The 19,075-nt window shown below is 36.0% G+C and overlaps 2 protein-coding genes across 2 annotated transcripts; one reads left to right on the top strand and one right to left on the bottom strand.

Annotated features, from left to right (window-relative positions):
* Positions 1–14,010: 14,010 nt before the first annotated feature.
* On the top strand, positions 14,011–17,674 carry LOC132285503 (probable arabinosyltransferase ARAD1). Its single transcript, XM_059787695.1, has 3 exons — positions 14,011–14,133; positions 14,329–15,757; positions 16,922–17,674. The coding sequence occupies exons 2-3, from the start codon at positions 14,780–14,782 to the stop codon at positions 17,441–17,443; spliced, it is 1,500 nt and encodes a 499-aa protein (XP_059643678.1). The 5' UTR covers positions 14,011–14,133; positions 14,329–14,779; the 3' UTR covers positions 17,444–17,674.
* An 810-nt stretch (positions 17,675–18,484) lies between these two features.
* On the bottom strand, positions 18,485–18,769 carry LOC132281826 (CLAVATA3/ESR (CLE)-related protein 45-like). The gene has a single exon (XM_059783491.1). The coding sequence runs from the start codon at positions 18,767–18,769 to the stop codon at positions 18,485–18,487; it is 285 nt and encodes a 94-aa protein (XP_059639474.1).
* Between the last annotated feature and the right edge of the window lie 306 nt (positions 18,770–19,075).

The following is a 19,075-nucleotide window of genomic DNA, read 5'->3' on the forward strand; positions in this document are numbered from 1 at the left end:
AACGGGGCTATCCATTCCATCCCTACCTGTTTAATTGTTTTTACTCACGTGAGCAACCGTTTCACCTCATTTAGTTCCAAAACTTCTCTTCCTTTTTAATCTTTTTTTCTTCTACTAATACAATTATACAACTATTGAAAAATTCATTAAAAAAATTGGACAATCCATAATTTAATATAAAATTCAAGAATATGAATGTTCTTAGTTTGTAGGGCTCTACTGGTTTCTAGAACGACTGAGAAAGTGAATAAATTTGACCTAGTGTTTTTAGAGCTAACTATATATACTAATAAAATAAGGATAATTTAGTAATTTATCTACCTAAACGGGCGGGGCGGGGTGACCTCTCCCGCCCCGAACCCACCCGGGTTTTCACTAATAAAAATCATTCCCGTTCAAATAAGCTAAACGGTCCCTCAAAATCGCTATAAACGCAACGGGATGAGGCTGGTACCCATCCCCACGAGGCAAATTATCATCCAATCTTTGATTGTTAATAAATAAATAAATAAAATTTAAAAACTGAAAAGAACAAAGGAAAGAATTATGATGTACAGTAACAAGGACCCAAGATTTTTTTTTGAAAATGTATTGCCATGCTTGACTCTTTTTTCTGTCATTTTTTTTTTTTTTGGATTTTTTATTAGGTTTTAATGGGTAATTCCACCATTTTAAAAACACAAAAATATTATTCCCCCCGCCCCAAAATAGTTAGACACTTTAGGAACTGTCACTCACATTTTTGTGACTTACAATTACACTATTTTGGAACATAAGGAATATACTTTTTCTGTTATATGACACGGAGTCTACCGGTCTACCCATCGCAGCATTAAATATTTACAATGCATTGTGTGTAAGACCTTGTTTGAGATTGCTTCTCTATCATTAAAAAACGCTTTCATTTTAAAAAATTGCGGTGAGATGCGTTTGGTGACAAAAATAAGTGCGGTCAGATGCGTTTTGTGACAAAAATAAGTGCGGTCAGATAGTAGAGATTTCATCCAAAAAAAGCATTCACTTGAAGTTACAAATCATAACTTTTAAAATTGTGTTTTAAGTAGACGCAAATTTTTTATGATAATTATATTATTTTAGACAATTTAATCCCTTTTTACTTTTTATAAATATAATTTTGTCCCTAGTGTTAAAAGAATATACAAATATTATGCAAACCTATTTGTGTTGTCTAAAAAGTGGAACTTGCTAGTATTGTTTGTTACCCCTTCCCTTTAAGAAACCTATATATTAGAAATTCAGCATCCTTCCTTATAAGAAACCTACATGTTAGAAATTCATGTTATATTAGAAGTTTAGTGGAGTAGTAATTCAGTTCCATAATCATCTATTTCTTGTCCATATATAAGCATGTTGTTTTAGATCAACTTCTTAAAGCATGTTTTTTTATTAGAGTTGCATTGGAAAAATTTTAGATTTTAACTTTATTTAAAACTAAACTCACATAAAGTTACAATTAGTATACTAAAAAAAATCAAGCTATAATTAGTAAAACTAAACTTCGGTCTTGAATCTTATACAATTTGAATTTCATAAATATGAGTGCTGATGTTTTATTTTTTCCCTTTGATAAGCAAGAATTCATATTATATAGAACCAAAACAAAATATACGAAGGATGGGGATAGTATTAGTAAATTCAGTAGTAAACGTGCTTTAAGCAATATTATTACCAAACAAATTTTAAAATACTTTAAATATAAAAAGCACTTTATAAAATACATCACCAAATACATAACTTATTTTTTTACTGACAGCAATTTTATAATAGTTCTATTACTAAAAACGCTTTCATAACTTATTTTTTTATTGACAACAATTTTATAACAGTTCTATTACTAAAAACGCTTTCATAATTTTAACAGTAATTCCAAACGGGCATCAAGTGTAAGCGTCAGGGGCGGAACTCTTTGTGGGCTAACCTAACCGATAGCCCAGGCCCAAAAATAATAAATAAATAAAATTAGTACTATTATTTTCTATCAGTCATAGCCCAGTCCAAGCTGCCCAATTTATAATAAAACATAAATAATAAATAGCCTAGCCCAGCAAACCAAAGCTACAAGCTTATAAATAAATTAGTCTATGAAACTGAAAGATTGAAGAAGACCTAACTAGTCGGGTGTAACTATAAGCTGCCAATTGTTGTCTGCATCTCCCAGCTTAAGTAATAAATTATCTTTTACGATCTTCGTTACTATTAGACCTAGAGAAGACTTTATCCCCGGTAGGGTTTTCTCTCAATCGAAGGCAATGTCGCCATCAACTTCTTTTATACGCAGAGTGGAGTGATGAGTGGAATGCAGAATGTGTACGAAGTGAATTGTCGATCGGGGCATTGACTCTCCCCTTCTCTCTTCTCGTCACTTATGACTCTTTATGCCTTTTAGTTATATAGATTTACAGTGTCTCATATTTTCTTATTAATTTTTTTAGTATTTTTGACAGTCAATTATTATTATTATTTTTCAGTCAATCTTCACTCACCATAGAAATACGTGTCACTTAGATAAAGAAAGATGATGGAGATTTGACTGAAATGGACACTAAATACTATTTGAGATCTCCTGCAAATTGCTGGTATGATTATCGAAATAGTAAACATATCATGCAAGTTCTGGATCCAAGTAGTAGTATCACTATTAGGGCCTTTAACAAATGTAATTCAGAAATGATCTGGTTTGACCCATTCCACGAAAAAAGTTTTTACGTGATCCTATCTATCAAAATTTTTACTTTAATTTCGCTTCCGGCAAACGAATAATTTGTTTTAGATGGTTGGTTTCACAGGGGTCCCTCCAACAGTTGGCTCATGCACAAGGTGGAGTTGTCACGTGCAAAGTGTGATGTGTGAAACAGGAAAGAAAAACTTATTTGATGTAACGGGTGCATTTGGATCGTTCGCATGCATGTATTACATGCACGATAATGAACAGTTAGTTGTGCCTATTACACAGTGCAATAGAAAGAAAAAGGTTAGAGACTTGTAAAATAGAATGCCAATGAATTGAGACCCACCAACTCCTCTGGTAAGCACAATCTCAACATATGGTCTGATCCGTAATAAATAAATAAATAAAGTCCAAAAAAAATTTATTGCACTCGTTGTATCGTATAACGAGTGTATTCAGATCGTTCGTATAATATATATATATTACACACACCGATAATAAATAATTGAATATTCTCATTGCACAGTATAACGAAGACAATAAAATTATCTTACAAAAAGCAATTCATAAACAAATTATATAAAATCTATCGGTCATTGTCATAGGCCCTTGACCCTTGCACTAATATTTTTTGAAAATATGTTATTTAAATCGATCCGTCATTTTCATAGTCCAATTCAGTAATATTTTTTTGAAAAATGATGTATAAATTGATCCGTCATTGTCGCTTCATTACATATGTAATAGGCTCGTGGCAACATTTTGTTCCTACATCCATTGCATCGTGATAAAACGTAGGAAAATAGAAAGAGCTGGTGGCAACATTTTGTTCCTAATTTCATGGCACATTCATAGCAGACATAATATTTAATGTCTAAACTACCCTTTCACCATCTTAACTTAATTAATCACCATTTCAGCAAAAACTTTATAGCGATCTCATTTATTTTGAGGGCGTGTTCAGAGTATTGAAATTAAAATTTGTGAAATTTTTAAAAAATTTCAATTAAAAAAAAAAAATTCACCATTTTGATCTTTACCTCTCTCCCCTCCCCCTCCCTATCCATGTGTCCGTGTAGTGTGTGTGTGTGTGTGTGTATCAGTTAATCATCTCGCGGTAATCATGGTCAACTTCTTGTTGGAGATTTCTTTGTCCTCTCCTCACAATGGCATGTGGGTCTGTGACTGTTACAAATAAATATTCTAATAAACTGTGAACCTTAGGACATGAAAGTCAGACACCTGACTACTAGAAATAGAGAGAAATTGTGGAATTGGGTTTCAACTTTCAAGTGATTTTACATTAGTGTATCAGTTAATCATCTCACGGTAATCATGGTCAACTTCTTGTTGGAGATTTCTTTGTCCTCTCCTCACAATGGCATGTGGGTCTGTGACTGTTACAAATAAATATTCTAATAAACTGTGAACCTTAGAACATGAAAGTCAGACACCTGACTACTAGAAATAGAGAGAAATTGTGGAATTGGGTTTCAACTTTCTAGTGATTTTACATTAGTAAATAAATTATGAAATTGGGTTTCAAGTGATTTTAAAAGGACATATAAGGATGGTTTGATAATGAGAGATAAATGGTATAGATAACAACCTTGAGAGAGAGAGAGAGAGAGATGGTAATGAATAAGATGAGGACGTTTCTTCATGAGATAAAGAAAAATAAATTTTTGTGTCCAATTAGATTTGGATGGAGAGAAACTCAATGATCAGATTATTATTATTTTTTTTTTTTTGATACCCGGTTTGTGTTTCGTCGGTCAATACACATAAATGTATTTAATGTGTGAAAAAATTTCTTTTTCATTTTTTTTTTTTTTGATAGCATTTAATGTGTCAATTAAATGACCAATGGAGATGTATAAAGATAGCTCTCCATCTAAGGGAGTCGATATTGCCCAAATTAAGGCTGTGTTTGAGGGAGCTTTCTAATACAAAAAAATTCTTAGATTGAAATGCCTTTTTAAAAGGAATTTTGTCATAATGAATTCAGAATTCAAAAGACATTTGGTGAATTAATTTTTAAAAGTCCTTAAGATAATCAGAACAATTTTCAGTTACCAACTTTACCCATTGTCTCTATCTCCTTTGTGCTCAAACAAAATTATTCCATTAAGATGTAATCACAATTCACTATTAAACAATGAAACTAGGATAATAGATGAATAAAAATTAATCATAAGTGAGACTATTGTCACGGGCTTAAAGTTTCAGTACCACTCTAGCTACTCTCGTGTAACACCAAAACATTGCTTCTACTTTCTCAGGTACTTGGTCAGCCTAACTCCCGTGCCCACCTTAGCCAACGCACTCCCTTTGTGCGCTTACTAGTGTTATAGTGGCCCTTGCCCTCTCCTCACTTGGCTTGCATACTTACACACACTAAGGCACTAAGGTTGGCAAGGAAAGAACACTTCTATTACTTAAAAGAATATTTTGTACAAGGCTAGCTCTCAAATTCTCTACAAGGCTCTCAAGCTCACTTTTAAGACTTATTGTCTACAAAATAAAGTTCTACTCCTATTTATAGGCATCCCCATCCCTCATAGACGACTAGGATGCATTCTAATTGATGGTGGAGATTGATTCTTTAGAATCTTCTTCCACCTTCTTCACACTTTCATAAATATCTACAAGTATCTCCAACATTTTAGAATTTTCCATACTACTCCACACAATTCTGGAGAACTCTAGAACTTTCCACACACTTCTACAATATACTACACATATCTAGAATCTTCCACACAACTCTAGACTACTCCAGAAGACTCTAGAAACTCCATTCGCCATACAGTTTTCATGCAGCGTCCTACTCAGCGCCTATGTGTCGCCTACATGCCTCCATAGGTGGGGCGTGACATTCTCCCCCACCCATTTTCGTGACGCCCTCGTCACTGCTTCTTCAGCTAACCCAGCCTCTCGCAGGTCATCAGCATTTGTGCATATGTCTTTGGCCCAAACGTACGCGCACCCTTCGGAAGATGTGAGGTCATCACGAGCTCCATCGTGTTGACTGCCACCTCTGGACTCTCCTTCCTGCCCACGAACGGCACCATGCATACGGCCTTGCCTTCCTCGCCTCCAAGTATCATCAACGCACCAAGGCATGGTAGTGGCGCGGAGTTTTTCCTGTCCATGAACTCTAACCCCAGCACCATGTCATGGTTGTCCATCTCCACAACCTGGAAGTCGGTCTTGCCCTTCTACCCTTACATGCATAGCTCCACGTCCTTGCACACTCTACTCACACGTGCCTTCTCGGAGTTGACTGCCTTGATCTAGCCCTCCGTCTTGCGCATCTCTAAGCTAAGTCACTGCGCCTCCTTCGGGGTAATGAAGTTGTGTGTAGCGCCTGTGTCCACTAACGCTTGCACGGCTTTGCCACCAACCTATGCGTCCACATAGCGCACCCTGGCTACCTTCTTCGCCTTGCCCTTCTTCTTAGTGTCATGCGTCATGCTACTCAGCATCTGCATAGCCCCCATACACTTGTCTTCATCGCTGCCCGCATCGTCCATCTTACCCTTACCTTTATCCTTCACAAGGGCACTCATGATCTTCTTGTTGGGGCAGTGTTGCAATATGTGCGAACCTTCGCACAAGTAACACTTCGGCTCCCATTTGCCCTTGTCACGGCGCTCCCCTTTGCCACTAGGCTTGATCCTTTCTCCATGGTCCTTGCCCTTATCATTGTGTGGGCGTCTCTCCTCGTCGTTGTGCTCATCATCACTGGCCTTGGGTCTCCCCCACCTTTGTCGTGGTCCCTCCTCGGAGACGTGGCCCTCCTGTCATTGCGCCTAAAGTATTCAAGGTGCTCTACTATAGCCATTGCGGATGCCAAGTCTCTAGGCTTCCTCCTCCTTAACTCCGTGGTCACCCAAAATTGCAACCCATCTATGAACAAGCACACGCGTTGTTGCTCCGACATCTCTGGGATCTCCAGCATCAAGTTGGAGTACTCCTTCACATACTCCCTTATGCTACCCTTCTGTTTCAGGCGCCTTAGGTTGATCATGGCGAGGTCCTCAACGCACTCGGGGTAAAACTGCCTCTTGAGTTGCCTCTTGAACTCCTCCCATGTGTCAACCGCTCTTACGCCCCTACCGGTGAAGCGCTGCCTCCACCATAAAGCAGTAGTGTCAGTGAGGTACATGGTACCAGTCTGCACCTTCTCCTCATCATCCTCGATCTCCATACACTCGAAGTACCGCTTCATGTGTCAGAAGAAGTTATCAATCTGGCGCACATTCCTTGTCCCATCGTACTCCTTGGGTTTTGGCGCCTTCTTCTTCCTTGGCTTCACCACGACCTCGCGCGCCTAGGAGAACTCCTTCTTGCACTCGACAATCTCCATGCATAAGTCATCTACCCGATCATGCAAGTCCCTTTCTTTCTCTCGTGCCTTGTTGGCGATGCCATCAATCAGCTCGTAGAGCTCCGCCATCTTTCTCTCGAGTCTGTTGAACTTGGTTTCCGTGTAGACCAAGTGTGTGACAAGCTTCTCCTCCAACCTTTGTGTAATACCCCTAGTTTTCAAAAGGATAAAATGGGAATTTAATTTTGATTTTTATTACATTTTTATTTAATTATGTGACTTATGTGTTTTGTTGCTTAATTGATTAAGTGTTTAATTGAAATTGTTTATTTGGTTTGCTTTAATTGTTTATTTATTTTGCTGTAATTATTTAATTGTGATTTAACTTTATTTAAATTAATTTTTTATTTGTTTTAATTTAGTTGGTTGATTAATTGGTTTGTTTAATTAAATTAGTATTATTTCTTTCAATTGTTTAATTAAGGTTTTATTTTTATGTAGTCACGTTTAGATATATAGCCGACTTAGTATAGAATTAATTATTTTTGGTCAGTTGCATTCTTGTATTACAATTAGAACTAAGGTTGAATTTTATAAGCCTATATATATACATGTATCATCTGTTAAGGGTCTTAGAACCCTATACACATACTAGAGGCAGAACAAAGCAGAGAGATGTTTAAGAGGGAAATAGAAAGGAAACCTAGGGTTTGGCAAAGGAGTGTTGGTTCGTGTGTTGATCCAAGGAGGACAGTAAGAGTCACCGGAGAATTTAGGAAGACAACGCAGAGGTTTTGAACCCAAACCTCAAAGGCAAGTTCTATACCTAACTCTCTCCCTTAGACTTGTGTTCTTTACATCTCTAATACAATTCTAGGAGTAAATAAATGTTGGAAGTAATCTGGTTTGTATGTTCTGAATTGTTCTAAATCGGATGTTTGCATGAACTGTTGTTTTCCGTTTTGATTCTTCTTTGTGTACTTCTTATTCTATTTGAAGTTAATTATTGTGGGATGGTTTTAAAACTCTCTGGAACACTAGTTACAAATTTTAAAATAGTAGAAACCTGGACAGTAAGGGACAGAAGTGTGGGAAATCGTCGGAGATCAAACTGATGCACGAAGAAGAGTGAACAGAGGAAGTTGGAGGTGGAGCTGGCTCCACACAAGGGTGGAGCCGGCTCCAAGAGGCTGTGGATGCGGCTCCACATGGTGTGGAATCGGCTCCACACAAGGGGGAGGCGGCTTCACCCCCCTTTTTGCTTATTTTCAGCGTAATTTCTTGATTCTGGGTTGGTTTCGATGCTACTGAGGTACTTAGGACCTGTAATTGACAAGTTTGGCTAGTGTCTAAGATTAAATTAGAACCTCAGAGGGATTGGTAAAGCATGGTAAAACAATTAAGGTTGTTGCTTGAACAGTATATTAATTTTTGAGTGAAGTTGGTGAACTATTCTTGGAGGCGGAAAATTTAAATTGCATAATCTTAGGTAACGAGGTTTTATCTTTGAATAGAGTTATTGTTTATTCATGTTCCATGGTAAATTATAAGCATGACAAATTACAGAAGGATTATATGCTTGTGATGGTTAAACTAATATAATTGTGTATTAAGTGTCGTATCAATTCTGAGATATCAGTGCAGTGTTGTAGAATAGGCATATGAATTTATACATTCTAATATGCTTGCGGGGATATTAATTGATAGTTACATGCATGAACTGTGTTATCAATTATGGGACAATGGGAGGTTAAATCAAATAATCCTGTTAACTTTCAGAATTTTATCATGCACTTATGGAACAATTGTTGTTTAAATGTAGTGTTTTTATTCTCAATTGTTGGAGTTATGGGTTTTGATGATATTTACATGCTTGTTCTGTATTATTATTTGCTGGATGGATTTATTCTCAATTGATGCTTAAATGTAATGTTTTTATTCTCAATTGTTGGAGTATGGATTTGGATGATATTTACATGCTTGTTCTGTATTATTATTTTCTGGATGGACAGATTGTATGCACCGGTATGGGAAGGTGACATACTAGGGGGATTAGCTCAAAAATCGCTAAGTCCTACCTACTCTGAAAATTAATGAAGGGATTTAACTAAAATAAATCCTATGGATTTGAAGTGTCAAGGCAACGTACAGTTGAGTGGCACTACTATGGATTCTGAATGGATTTTAAATATATTTTTATGGTGCCACGATATGAGCCTAAGTCTCAGAGTCGTTGGCTAGGGAGCGTATATACATTGGGATGCATAGCTGGCAATGATGGTTAGATGCGTACCCTGCTAGGTCTAGGTAGTCATGCCCACCCCAGGTGCGTTTTGCATTGTGTCTTCTAGTCAGGTTGAGACGGGCCTGTAGTCCAGTGAGAGTCATGTAGTGTGATTATATATATATATCTACGGACTATCTAGCTATTGTTTGGATTGGTTAGGATGTACATGCGTATCGAGTCTCTGTTCGGATTGTAGTAGGATAGGACCTGTTCGTGGGTCTGACCCACTTCTATTTTTCAGGTGTTCGACAGTTCCAGTCGCAGACTTGATCGAGCTGAGTAGAGACTATTACTTACTCTTCCGACTACATAGGATGTTCTTTCTTATTTTAGTTTCGGGTTTTTTTAATTCTGTAAATGTATTTATCGTTTGGGGTTATTAGGGGTCCACTAGACGGATTCCTGAGTTGTACGGAACTGGAAGTTAAATTATCTTAATCCATTATTTTGGAAGAATTATTTTTGTTTAGAATTCTTTTCAACTTAAATAGTTATTTCTTTTATTTTCTTTTGTATTCTGTGTTCGTATATATACTTTAATTGTCTGGTATCCCTCGAATCTGTACTCGGACTTGATCACCTTGCTCAAAGACATGGATATGGTGGTCTCCTTCGCTAGCCATGTCTACTTCAACAAAGCTCCCTTGACGAACTTGCTCTGATACCAACTATCACAAGCTTAGAGTTTCAATACCACTCTAGTTACTCTTGTAATACAACTCGATTCTAGAGCCACGAGTGATCAAGTCCGAGCACGAATCTGAGGGATACCAAACAATTAATATTTAAACAAGTAGGATTACAAAAAAGAATTAAGAAATAAATAATAAAGGTTAAAAGAATTCTAAAATAAAAATCCTTAAAAGTTAATTAAATAATTCTCCAATATAATCCATAAAATCCTCCAATAATAGAACAACTCGGGAATCCATCAAGTGGACCCCTAATAAAAATCCCAACTGAAAATAAACAACTGAAACAAAATCCAAAGCTAAACCATGAAGTGAAATCATACGTCGTCGGAATAGTGAGTAACAATTTTTGCTCAGCACGAATAAGCTCTAAGCCTGCAACGACGAACACCTGAAAAATAAGAGTGGGTCAGGCTCACGAGCAAGTTCTATACTACTACAATCCAGACAGAGACCCGATACGCAGATACATCCTATACAACTCAACAATAGCTAACTTGTCTATACATATATATATCCACACTAAGGGACTCTCACTGGACTACAAAAGGGGTCTCAACCTGAATAGAAGGTAACATGCAAAACGCACCTGAGGTGGGCATGAATACCTAGACTTAACAGGGTACACCGCTACCTATCATAGTCAGGTATGCATCCCAATGCATATACGCTCTCTAACCATCAATCCTGAGACTCAAGCTCATATCATGGTACCACAATCATATATATGTAAATTCTATCATATTCATCCACAAGTAATCCAGTTAGTCAATCAACTTGTTCAGTTGATTTGACTTAAATATAAGTCGCAAGTAATCCAATTAGTTATTTAACTTGTTCAGCTGATCTTACTTAAATATAAGTAGGATTTAATTTTATAATCTATTCCCTTATTCCAGAATAGGTAGGATTTAGCGTTGTGATCTAATCCATACATAATATGCCACTGTCTCATACCGGTGCATATAATCCACATATCCAATAATTGATGCAATAAATGATAAATTTAGACATCAATTAAAATCCAGAACATGATATAATAATAATTAGAAATATAAACTGAGCACATTATACTAAAACAACCAAGTAAATTTCATAATAATTCATTTAATTTGCTAAAATAATAACTAACAATTAAAACTTCTGCAATCCTTGACAGCATGCAAATTACAATTCTAAAATTTCATGATGTCCAATATTTAGCATAAAAGTATAGATTAACCATTCTAGGACTTTAACATAATTATTCAAATCATTTAAAACCCCACATTAAAGTGCAGAACCACGTTTCAGCCTCTGGACATCCAAAAACGCATCAAAAATACACATGTTGGTGTATTACAGCCTGGGAGCCGTTTCCCTACAAAGGGAGCCGGCTCTCCCTCATGGGGAGCCGGCTCTCCCTCATGGGGAGCCGGCTCTACCTTTTGTGGAGCCGGCTCTCCCCCATAGAGAACCAGTTCTCTCTCTCTTAGAGCCGGCTCTCTCTCCCTGAGAGCCGTATATTGATTCTCGATCATCCTCTTCGCCTCCGGCAATGTGCTTAACCCTCTATAACATTTTATAAAGGTTTCTAAGGTTCAATTTATGTCCCAAAATTATCCAGAATCTCATAAAACTCAGTATGCATTCATTTTAACAATTAATTACAAAAGATAAAACAATTGATAACATATATTAGTTTCAATTTAATAACACTAAATACAATTTAAACTTTGAATTATCATGTATACAAGATTAATTTAATGTTCGATTAAACCCTAGAGATTATCTAGGCATGCACATAACACAGGTCAACGGGAAGGAGTAAGATATAAAACTTGCTTTTGAGATTTCAAAATAAAATTTCGGCGTCGTCTTGTTCACTGTTCTAACTCCTCTGTTGCCCCTTGGTTCAATCCACGAACAACACCCCTTCGTTCTCTCATTGGTTCAGCTTTAGTCTTAGCTAAACCCTAATTTTCCCTTTCTCTGTTTTCTCTTGGACCTCTCTGCTAGTGAATAGGGTTTTAAACCTAATGCAAACATATAATGGTATATTTATAGGCTTCTACCAAAAAACCTAATTCTAATTATATTAAGAGAAGGAAAACTAAAATAAAAATATAACTAGTTGGCCACCACGTGATTTTATAAAAGAATATAAAACCCTAAACTATATACTACACTATTACCGAAAACTGATCCTAATTTAACATTATTAATAATTGAATATTAAATTAATCTCATGACATAATTGAACAATTAATGAAAACAAATAATTTAATTTCCACATAGCATACATTAATAAAAACAAATAATGCAATTAAAAAATTAAACAATTACACAAATAGGCAAAAACTCGTATAAGTAAATAAAAATGCAATAAATCAATAATTAAAAATACCGAGACTATCCTTTTAAAATTAGGAGTATTACAACTCTCGTGCGGCACCAAGAAGTTGTTTCTACTCTCTCAAGTACTTGATCAGCCTAACTCATGTGCCCACCTTAGCCAACGCACTCTCCTTATGCGCTTACTAGTGTTGTAATGGCCCTCGCCCTCTCCTCACTTGACTTGCACACTCACACACACAAAGACACTAAAGTTGGCAAAAAAAAGAACACTTTTATTACTTCAAAAAATGCTTTGTACAAGGCTAGCTCTCAAACTCTCTACAAGGCTCTCAATCTCACTTCTAGGACTTGTTGACCACATAATGAAGTCCTACTCCTATTTATAGGCATCCCCATCCCTAATGGACGGCTAGGATGCATTCTAACCGATAGTGGAGATTGATTCTCTAGAATCTTCTTCCACCTTCTTTACACTTGCATACATATCTACAAGTATTTACAACATTCTAGAACTCTCTATACTACTCAACACAATTCTAGAGAACTCTAGAACCTTGCACACACTTCTACAATATACTACACATTCTACACATATCTAGAATTTTTCACACAACTCTAGATTATTCCGAAAGACTCTAAAAACTCCACTTGCCATACAGTTCTCATGCAGTATTCTACTCAGCGCCTGCATGTCGCCTGTGTGGTGTAACCTCCATAGGCGGGGCGTGACACTATAGTAACTTGAATTTTTTTAAATTAAAATATAATCATAATCGTTATATATTATATATAATGGAATGGCAAAAGTTCACAGGATTGTGAGTTTCCTATGTGTGTAAATTTTACATACATATATATATATATCATTTTTTACTTCATTAGATATCACAAGTAGCATTTCACCCTCTCAGAAGCATATGCCACCAAATCCACACGTTGATTATGATCATCGACCCAGATTGACAAAAAAAATAAATTAATAAATAGAAATCCGATTTGTTCCCTTTTCTTGGTTTGTTTCTTCCTTTTGACACGCGAAAAAAAAAAAAAAAAAAAAAAAACTGCTATCATTAGTGACACATTACCATGATTTACTGTAATTACAAACAACCTTTTTCCTTTAAAAAAATTGCAAATTTTATTAGTAGATCCTTATATTTTTAATTAAAAGAAAAATAATTTCTACAAAAAAATTTTAGAAGCGAGTCATACTTTTGTATTTTTTCAGATATCTTTATTAAATAGGAGTAAAATTTTAGAGTTATAAATTTATTCACAATTAAATATTTGCATTATGAGTTTAAAAAATGGTTAATTTAATTTAACTTAAATTGAAAAAAATATTATGTAGAATTTCATGACAACTTCAATATACTAAAAATCAATATTTTTCTAATGATTTAGAACTTAAATAAAAATAAAAATAAAAATTGAAATTTATGAGTCTAAACGAAAAAAATATAGGACTTATTTGTTTTAAATTTAATAAAGTAAGACTTTAATGAAATTTTCCCAAAAATGTTTTGGGTTTGCCAAGGGAAAGTGAAGGTTCGTAAAAGCATGCCACTTTCTACTAGTGGGCCTAATTTACCCCATCTGTAATCCACTTCACGAAGAACCAAAAGGAATATGTATAAATATATAATTAATATAATATAACAATAAGTGATAATAATCAAATACAATGAGATTTTTGGTCACCTGTTGTACCAGACAAGCCTCCAAGGCTCCAACTCATTCCTCGCCTGTCTGAAAAAACCTCAAACGCCACGGCATCTCGGTGAACCAAGCTGATCAGGTACCCTTCTCGCAAACCTTCATCCACCCTTTTCAGAATATCTCAAATCCTGAAAACCCAGATGGTGATATTTTGTTTAATTTGCGAAAAATAATTAAATTTTGTGTTCAATATTTGTTGTTGCATGTAGTCTTGAAGCTTGTTAGTTCATGCGTTAAAGAATTTATTTTTTATACTGTTTTCTCTTTTATGCAGGTTGATTAGAGGTCTTTGACTTTGAATACAAGAACAGAGTAGAAGCTATTGGATGAACATAACAAGTATGCAAATTTTCAGTTCATAAATTTCTAATAGAAAAGGAAAATTTTATTTTCCAATTGAGGTTGTTAGTGTTTGTAAAAGAACATGCTGCGATGAAAAGAGTTCAAATCTTTAAAACCCTTAGGGTTTAAGGCAGATTGTTAAATTTACTTTCCGTTCTGGGGATCTGTTTTTCCCTTATAATGATTGAGGGAATCAAACTGTTCTTGTTCATAGTAGGAGTTGGAAACCTCCACTTTTAGTGATTTTCTGAATTGATACTTTAGTTGTGGATTGTTTACCCTTTGCTCCTAATGACAAATTTCGAGTACTTTCTTCCTCTACAGTATTATCTGATGCTGTTTTGTTAGATTTTATGAAACATAATAGATTGTAGATTCTACAAATGTCATCAATATCAGAAAAGAGCATGCTACCCTCGAGGTTTCTCTTCGGCCTAATTATAGTTTCTTTGTTCGTTTTGATATTTTCTTCCTTGCTCCTTCTTCAAGTCAGTGACAATTCTTTCATACCCAGATCAGTTTTTAACTTGATTCCTGTTAATAGCACATCCATCAACTCCAAACCTAATGCTAGAAGTGAACAAATTAAGCCTCTTTTCATTTCTTCTGAGGCTCCACCGGAGCATACTAGACGACCCATGAGAAGCCAAGAGGTGGCTGGTAGGAATTCCAATTCCAGCAATAAATTGGGTGCCTATAAAAGGAGGGCATGTGACTCGAATCAAGCTCTACTAAGGGTATATATGTATGACTTGCCTCCTGAATTTCACTTCGGGTTGTTGGGTTGGAAGGGAAGTGCAGACCGAACATGGCCAGATATCAGTAACCCAAGCCAAATCCCTCCATACCCAGGTGGGCTAAATCTACAGCATAGTGCGGAGTACTGGCTCGTCCTTGATATTCTATTATCAGATACTCCAAATGTGATTAGACCTTGCAGCGCAATCCGGGTGCATAATTCAAGTCAGGCAGATATAATTTTCGTTCCATTCTTCTCATCTCTGAGTTACAACAGACATTCTAAGATTTTAGAGAAGGAGAAAGTTAGTTTTGACAAGATATTGCAGGATAAATTGGTGGAGTTCTTGATGGGTCGGGATGAATGGAGGCGGTTAAATGGGAAGGATCATCTAATAGTAGCCCACCATCCAAATAGCATGTTGACTGCAAGAAGGAAGCTGGGCTCTGCCATGTTCGTGCTTGCAGATTTTGGCAGATACCCAGTTGAAATTGCAAACCTTCAAAAGGATATAATCGCTCCTTACAAACATGTCGTCAGGACTGTTGCCGCTAGCAACTCAGCTCCATTTGAAGGGCGTCCTATAGTGGTGTTTTTCCAGGGAGCAATTTATAGGAAGGATGTAAGTTTTATCCCTCTTTTTGCCTTATATTATGAATTATTGGAGTGCATGTTCTGTTATTTACTATTGCTGTTGTCTACTTGTAACTTAGGGTTACATGCTCCAATTTTGGAACTCATGTGTGAATTAAGTTCACTAAATTTCAGAATATATAATGACTTTAAAACCAAGTAGCTCATGTCATCATGATTTAATTTTGTCATAAATCTGTTTTGGAACAAACTGTCTACTTATCAGGATTGAAAGAATGGAAAGTATAATAAGACATTTAGTAAACTTTTTCAGTCTTACTCTAGCATCTTATGATTGTTTGAACAGGGGGGAAGGAAGAGGGTTAATTACCCATGAACCAGTCCATGAGCTCTAACTTACACTTGCGAAACATGCAGTATGAAAATTTGATTGTCAACATAAAGGGAAAGACATTTTTCTGATTAATTAGAAGGAACAGTTGGTTTCAATTATTGGTAAGAATGTCTAAGGATATATTTTTTATTTAGTTACATACCTTAAACTGGTTCTTTATACAGCGCAGACAAGATAGATTTTCCGGATCCTGCGTCCTGAGGTAGTAATAGTTACATCATTACATCACCTTGTATTTACCAAGTTCCTGTTGATGGCATCTATAAATCGTGGTTTGTGAACTTTTTTAGAATATTAGGTGCATTCAAATGCTATGAGGACATCACTTCAAATCCAATTTGTTTTTGAGGTTATTGAAGTGACAGATTCATCCTTCTAAGAACAAGCCCTAGTCAGAAGTGCCTAAATAAGTCTTTTTCAATTTTTAGGAATATCTGATTACATATAGAGTGGAAACACAATAAAAAAAAATAAATAACATTTCCTATTTTTTGAAAGCACCAATGAGGAAAGAGGAAGGTTCATTTTAAATCTTATAAAATACATACAAATTATTTCAGCTTTATTTAATTTGTAATTTCCCCATGTTATTGCATTGATCTTAAGCTTTTGGTACCAACCTGCTCTTGCAGTGCCTCCCTTCCCTCCCACCCTGTGTTAAAAAGAAAAGAAATTTGCACGCACACACGAACACAATTATACAAGCTGTAATGTTAAATTCTCATTTTAAAATTTTACCTAATGATATCTGTATTACATGCCAGTTGTCCTAATGACTGTGATTTGGTTCATCTTCAGGGTGGAGCAATTCGTCAAGAACTATACTATCTTCTCAAAGATGAGAAGGATGTCCACTTTGCATTTGGAAGTGTTCGAGATCATGGGATCAATCATGCAGGCCGAGGGATGGCATCTTCCAAATTTTGCCTGAATATTGCTGGGGACACCCCCTCCTCTAATCGCCTCTTTGATGCCATTGCTAGCCATTGTGTTCCTGTAATAATTAGTGATGATATTGAACTACCATTCGAAGATATCTTAGATTACTCAGAGTTCTGCATATTTGTTCGTTCTTCAGATGCAGTAAAAAAGGATTTCCTACTGAATCTTCTTAGGGGAATCAAGCGAGACAAGTGGACCAAAATGTGGGAAAGACTGAAGCAGATAGTAGAACACTTTGAATATCGGTATCCATCTCGGCCTAGTGATGCTGTGAATATGATTTGGGAAGCAATTTCACGCAAGTTATCTTCGATTCAATTTAAAGAGCACAGGAAGAACAGATACCGCAGATCTCAACTTAAAGGAGAGACCAGTTGAATTTACAAACACCCACTTGAAAGATCAATATTTGTTTTGCCCTCAAATTTTATGAAGATTATCAGGATAGGTTGTGTGGGCTCTTCAGTGAAGGTGAAGTTCTGATAACGCTATGTATATGCCTTTGGTCTGTTACCTTTTTCATGCATTTTGTTATTTAAACCTTTATTGCAGTTAATACAGTTTTATGGTTTCATACATTTCTATCTATATATAGGTTGGCTTATCCTATACTCCCTTATTTACTACCAGGTAAATGACCTCTGAAATTAACCTACTAGCATTGCATGAAAGAGCATAAAGTAAGCTAAAAACTTGATTTGAAGAAAGCTACCTCTGCATAAATTTGCATTCACGGTTTTGAAGCATGCTGCTATTGCCTGTTGAAAAAGAGAGATGTATGGATTGATAGATGGTTACTTAGCATTTATATTTATTGGAGAGATATAGATAGATAGATAGAGAGAGAGAGAGAGAGAGGTATAGACTATAGAGACACAGAGAGAGATTATGGGCATTAAAATATGGACAAAGGCTCACCAATGCATATAGAAATTATAGAATATTAAAATATAAAAAAAGAAAAAGAAAAAAGAAAGAAAGAATTAATAAGATTCTATATTTCATTATAATATTCTACGACAAGAGACCCATATTGAAATCATTTTCTTCAAAAAGAAAAATAAGAGAAAGCACTATATTTTTTTGTATGAGAGCCAGCATCATCAGTTCATCACCCTAAAGTATTCAGCTATTGGTTAGGATCTAAGTTCTATACAAATGTAGAGAAGATGCTAGCTTACAGATGGACTTTAGCTACATTCTTGAGTTCTATATTAAGGGAAAAAAATAAAAACTTCTCAACTAGAGACAAATTAGACATGAAAACCAACCAACCCATATTGAGAAAAAGCTGAAGAAGCAGAAATCAATGCCCACCACCCTCAAGTCCCCTCCTGCACCACTTGTGACACAAGTCCTCTTTCTTTGTCATAAACGAGAGCCTTTTTGGCTTCATAGTAGAAGAAATAACTTCAGACATCAACTTCTATTGTGAATGGGGTCTGATCCTCTTCGAACTCTTCTTTTGCTCGATTGATTCAGATCGAACATCATTGAAGGTGCAGGTGCTATGTTCAGCTGTGTCTGCAGATCGCCCAAAGCAACAGCCTTTAAGATATGCGGATTTCGTAGAAATGGCAACTGACTTTTGTTCCATCTGAGAACAAGATCAATTCTCCTCAGGCCAGAAACCATCTCCGGTTGAATAGATAGAAACCCAATACAAACAAGAAGGAAGATCACTCTACAAGCCGAAAAACCCATCCTTTACTGCAGAAACAAGAGAAGTGGAGGTATCTCTTGTTTGCAGCAATGATGAGAGAATAAGTAGTTTGTCTGAGACAGTACCCTCTCTCTGTCTTATACTTCAATCCTGTAGGAATATGCCTGTGGCTATGCTCTTTTATGGGATTTGAACAACTAAAGGCAAAAAGCATAGGAGGGCCCCAAAACATCTAGAGAAGTTTCAGATTCATCTCAATCATAAGCCTGCCATAGAAGCAATATAAGGCTGTTTTAGAAGACTCTTGACAGGTTTGAATGAAAAGTTAGTTGCAAACACCACCCTTG

The sequence above is a fragment of the Cornus florida genome, unplaced genomic scaffold, assembly GCF_030987335.1.
Source record: "Cornus florida cultivar Cherokee Brave unplaced genomic scaffold, ASM3098733v1 CherokeeBrave_3.0.0_Hap2_Chr11, whole genome shotgun sequence".
Taxonomy (NCBI): domain Eukaryota; kingdom Viridiplantae; phylum Streptophyta; class Magnoliopsida; order Cornales; family Cornaceae; genus Cornus; species Cornus florida.

What these genes read in the sequence shown, in the direction of transcription:
- LOC132281826 (XM_059783491.1), bottom strand. Translation starts at nt 18,769, where the DNA reads ATGGGTTTTTCGGCTTGTAGAGTGATCTTCCTTCTTGTTTGTATTGGG.
- LOC132285503 (XM_059787695.1), top strand. Translation starts at nt 14,780, where the DNA reads ATGTCATCAATATCAGAAAAGAGCATGCTACCCTCGAGGTTTCTCTTC. An exon ending in GAGCAATTTATAGGAAGGAT is followed by an intron (nt 15,758 to 16,921) that starts GTAAGTTTTATC and finishes GTTCATCTTCAG; the next exon opens with GGTGGAGCAATTCGTCAAGA.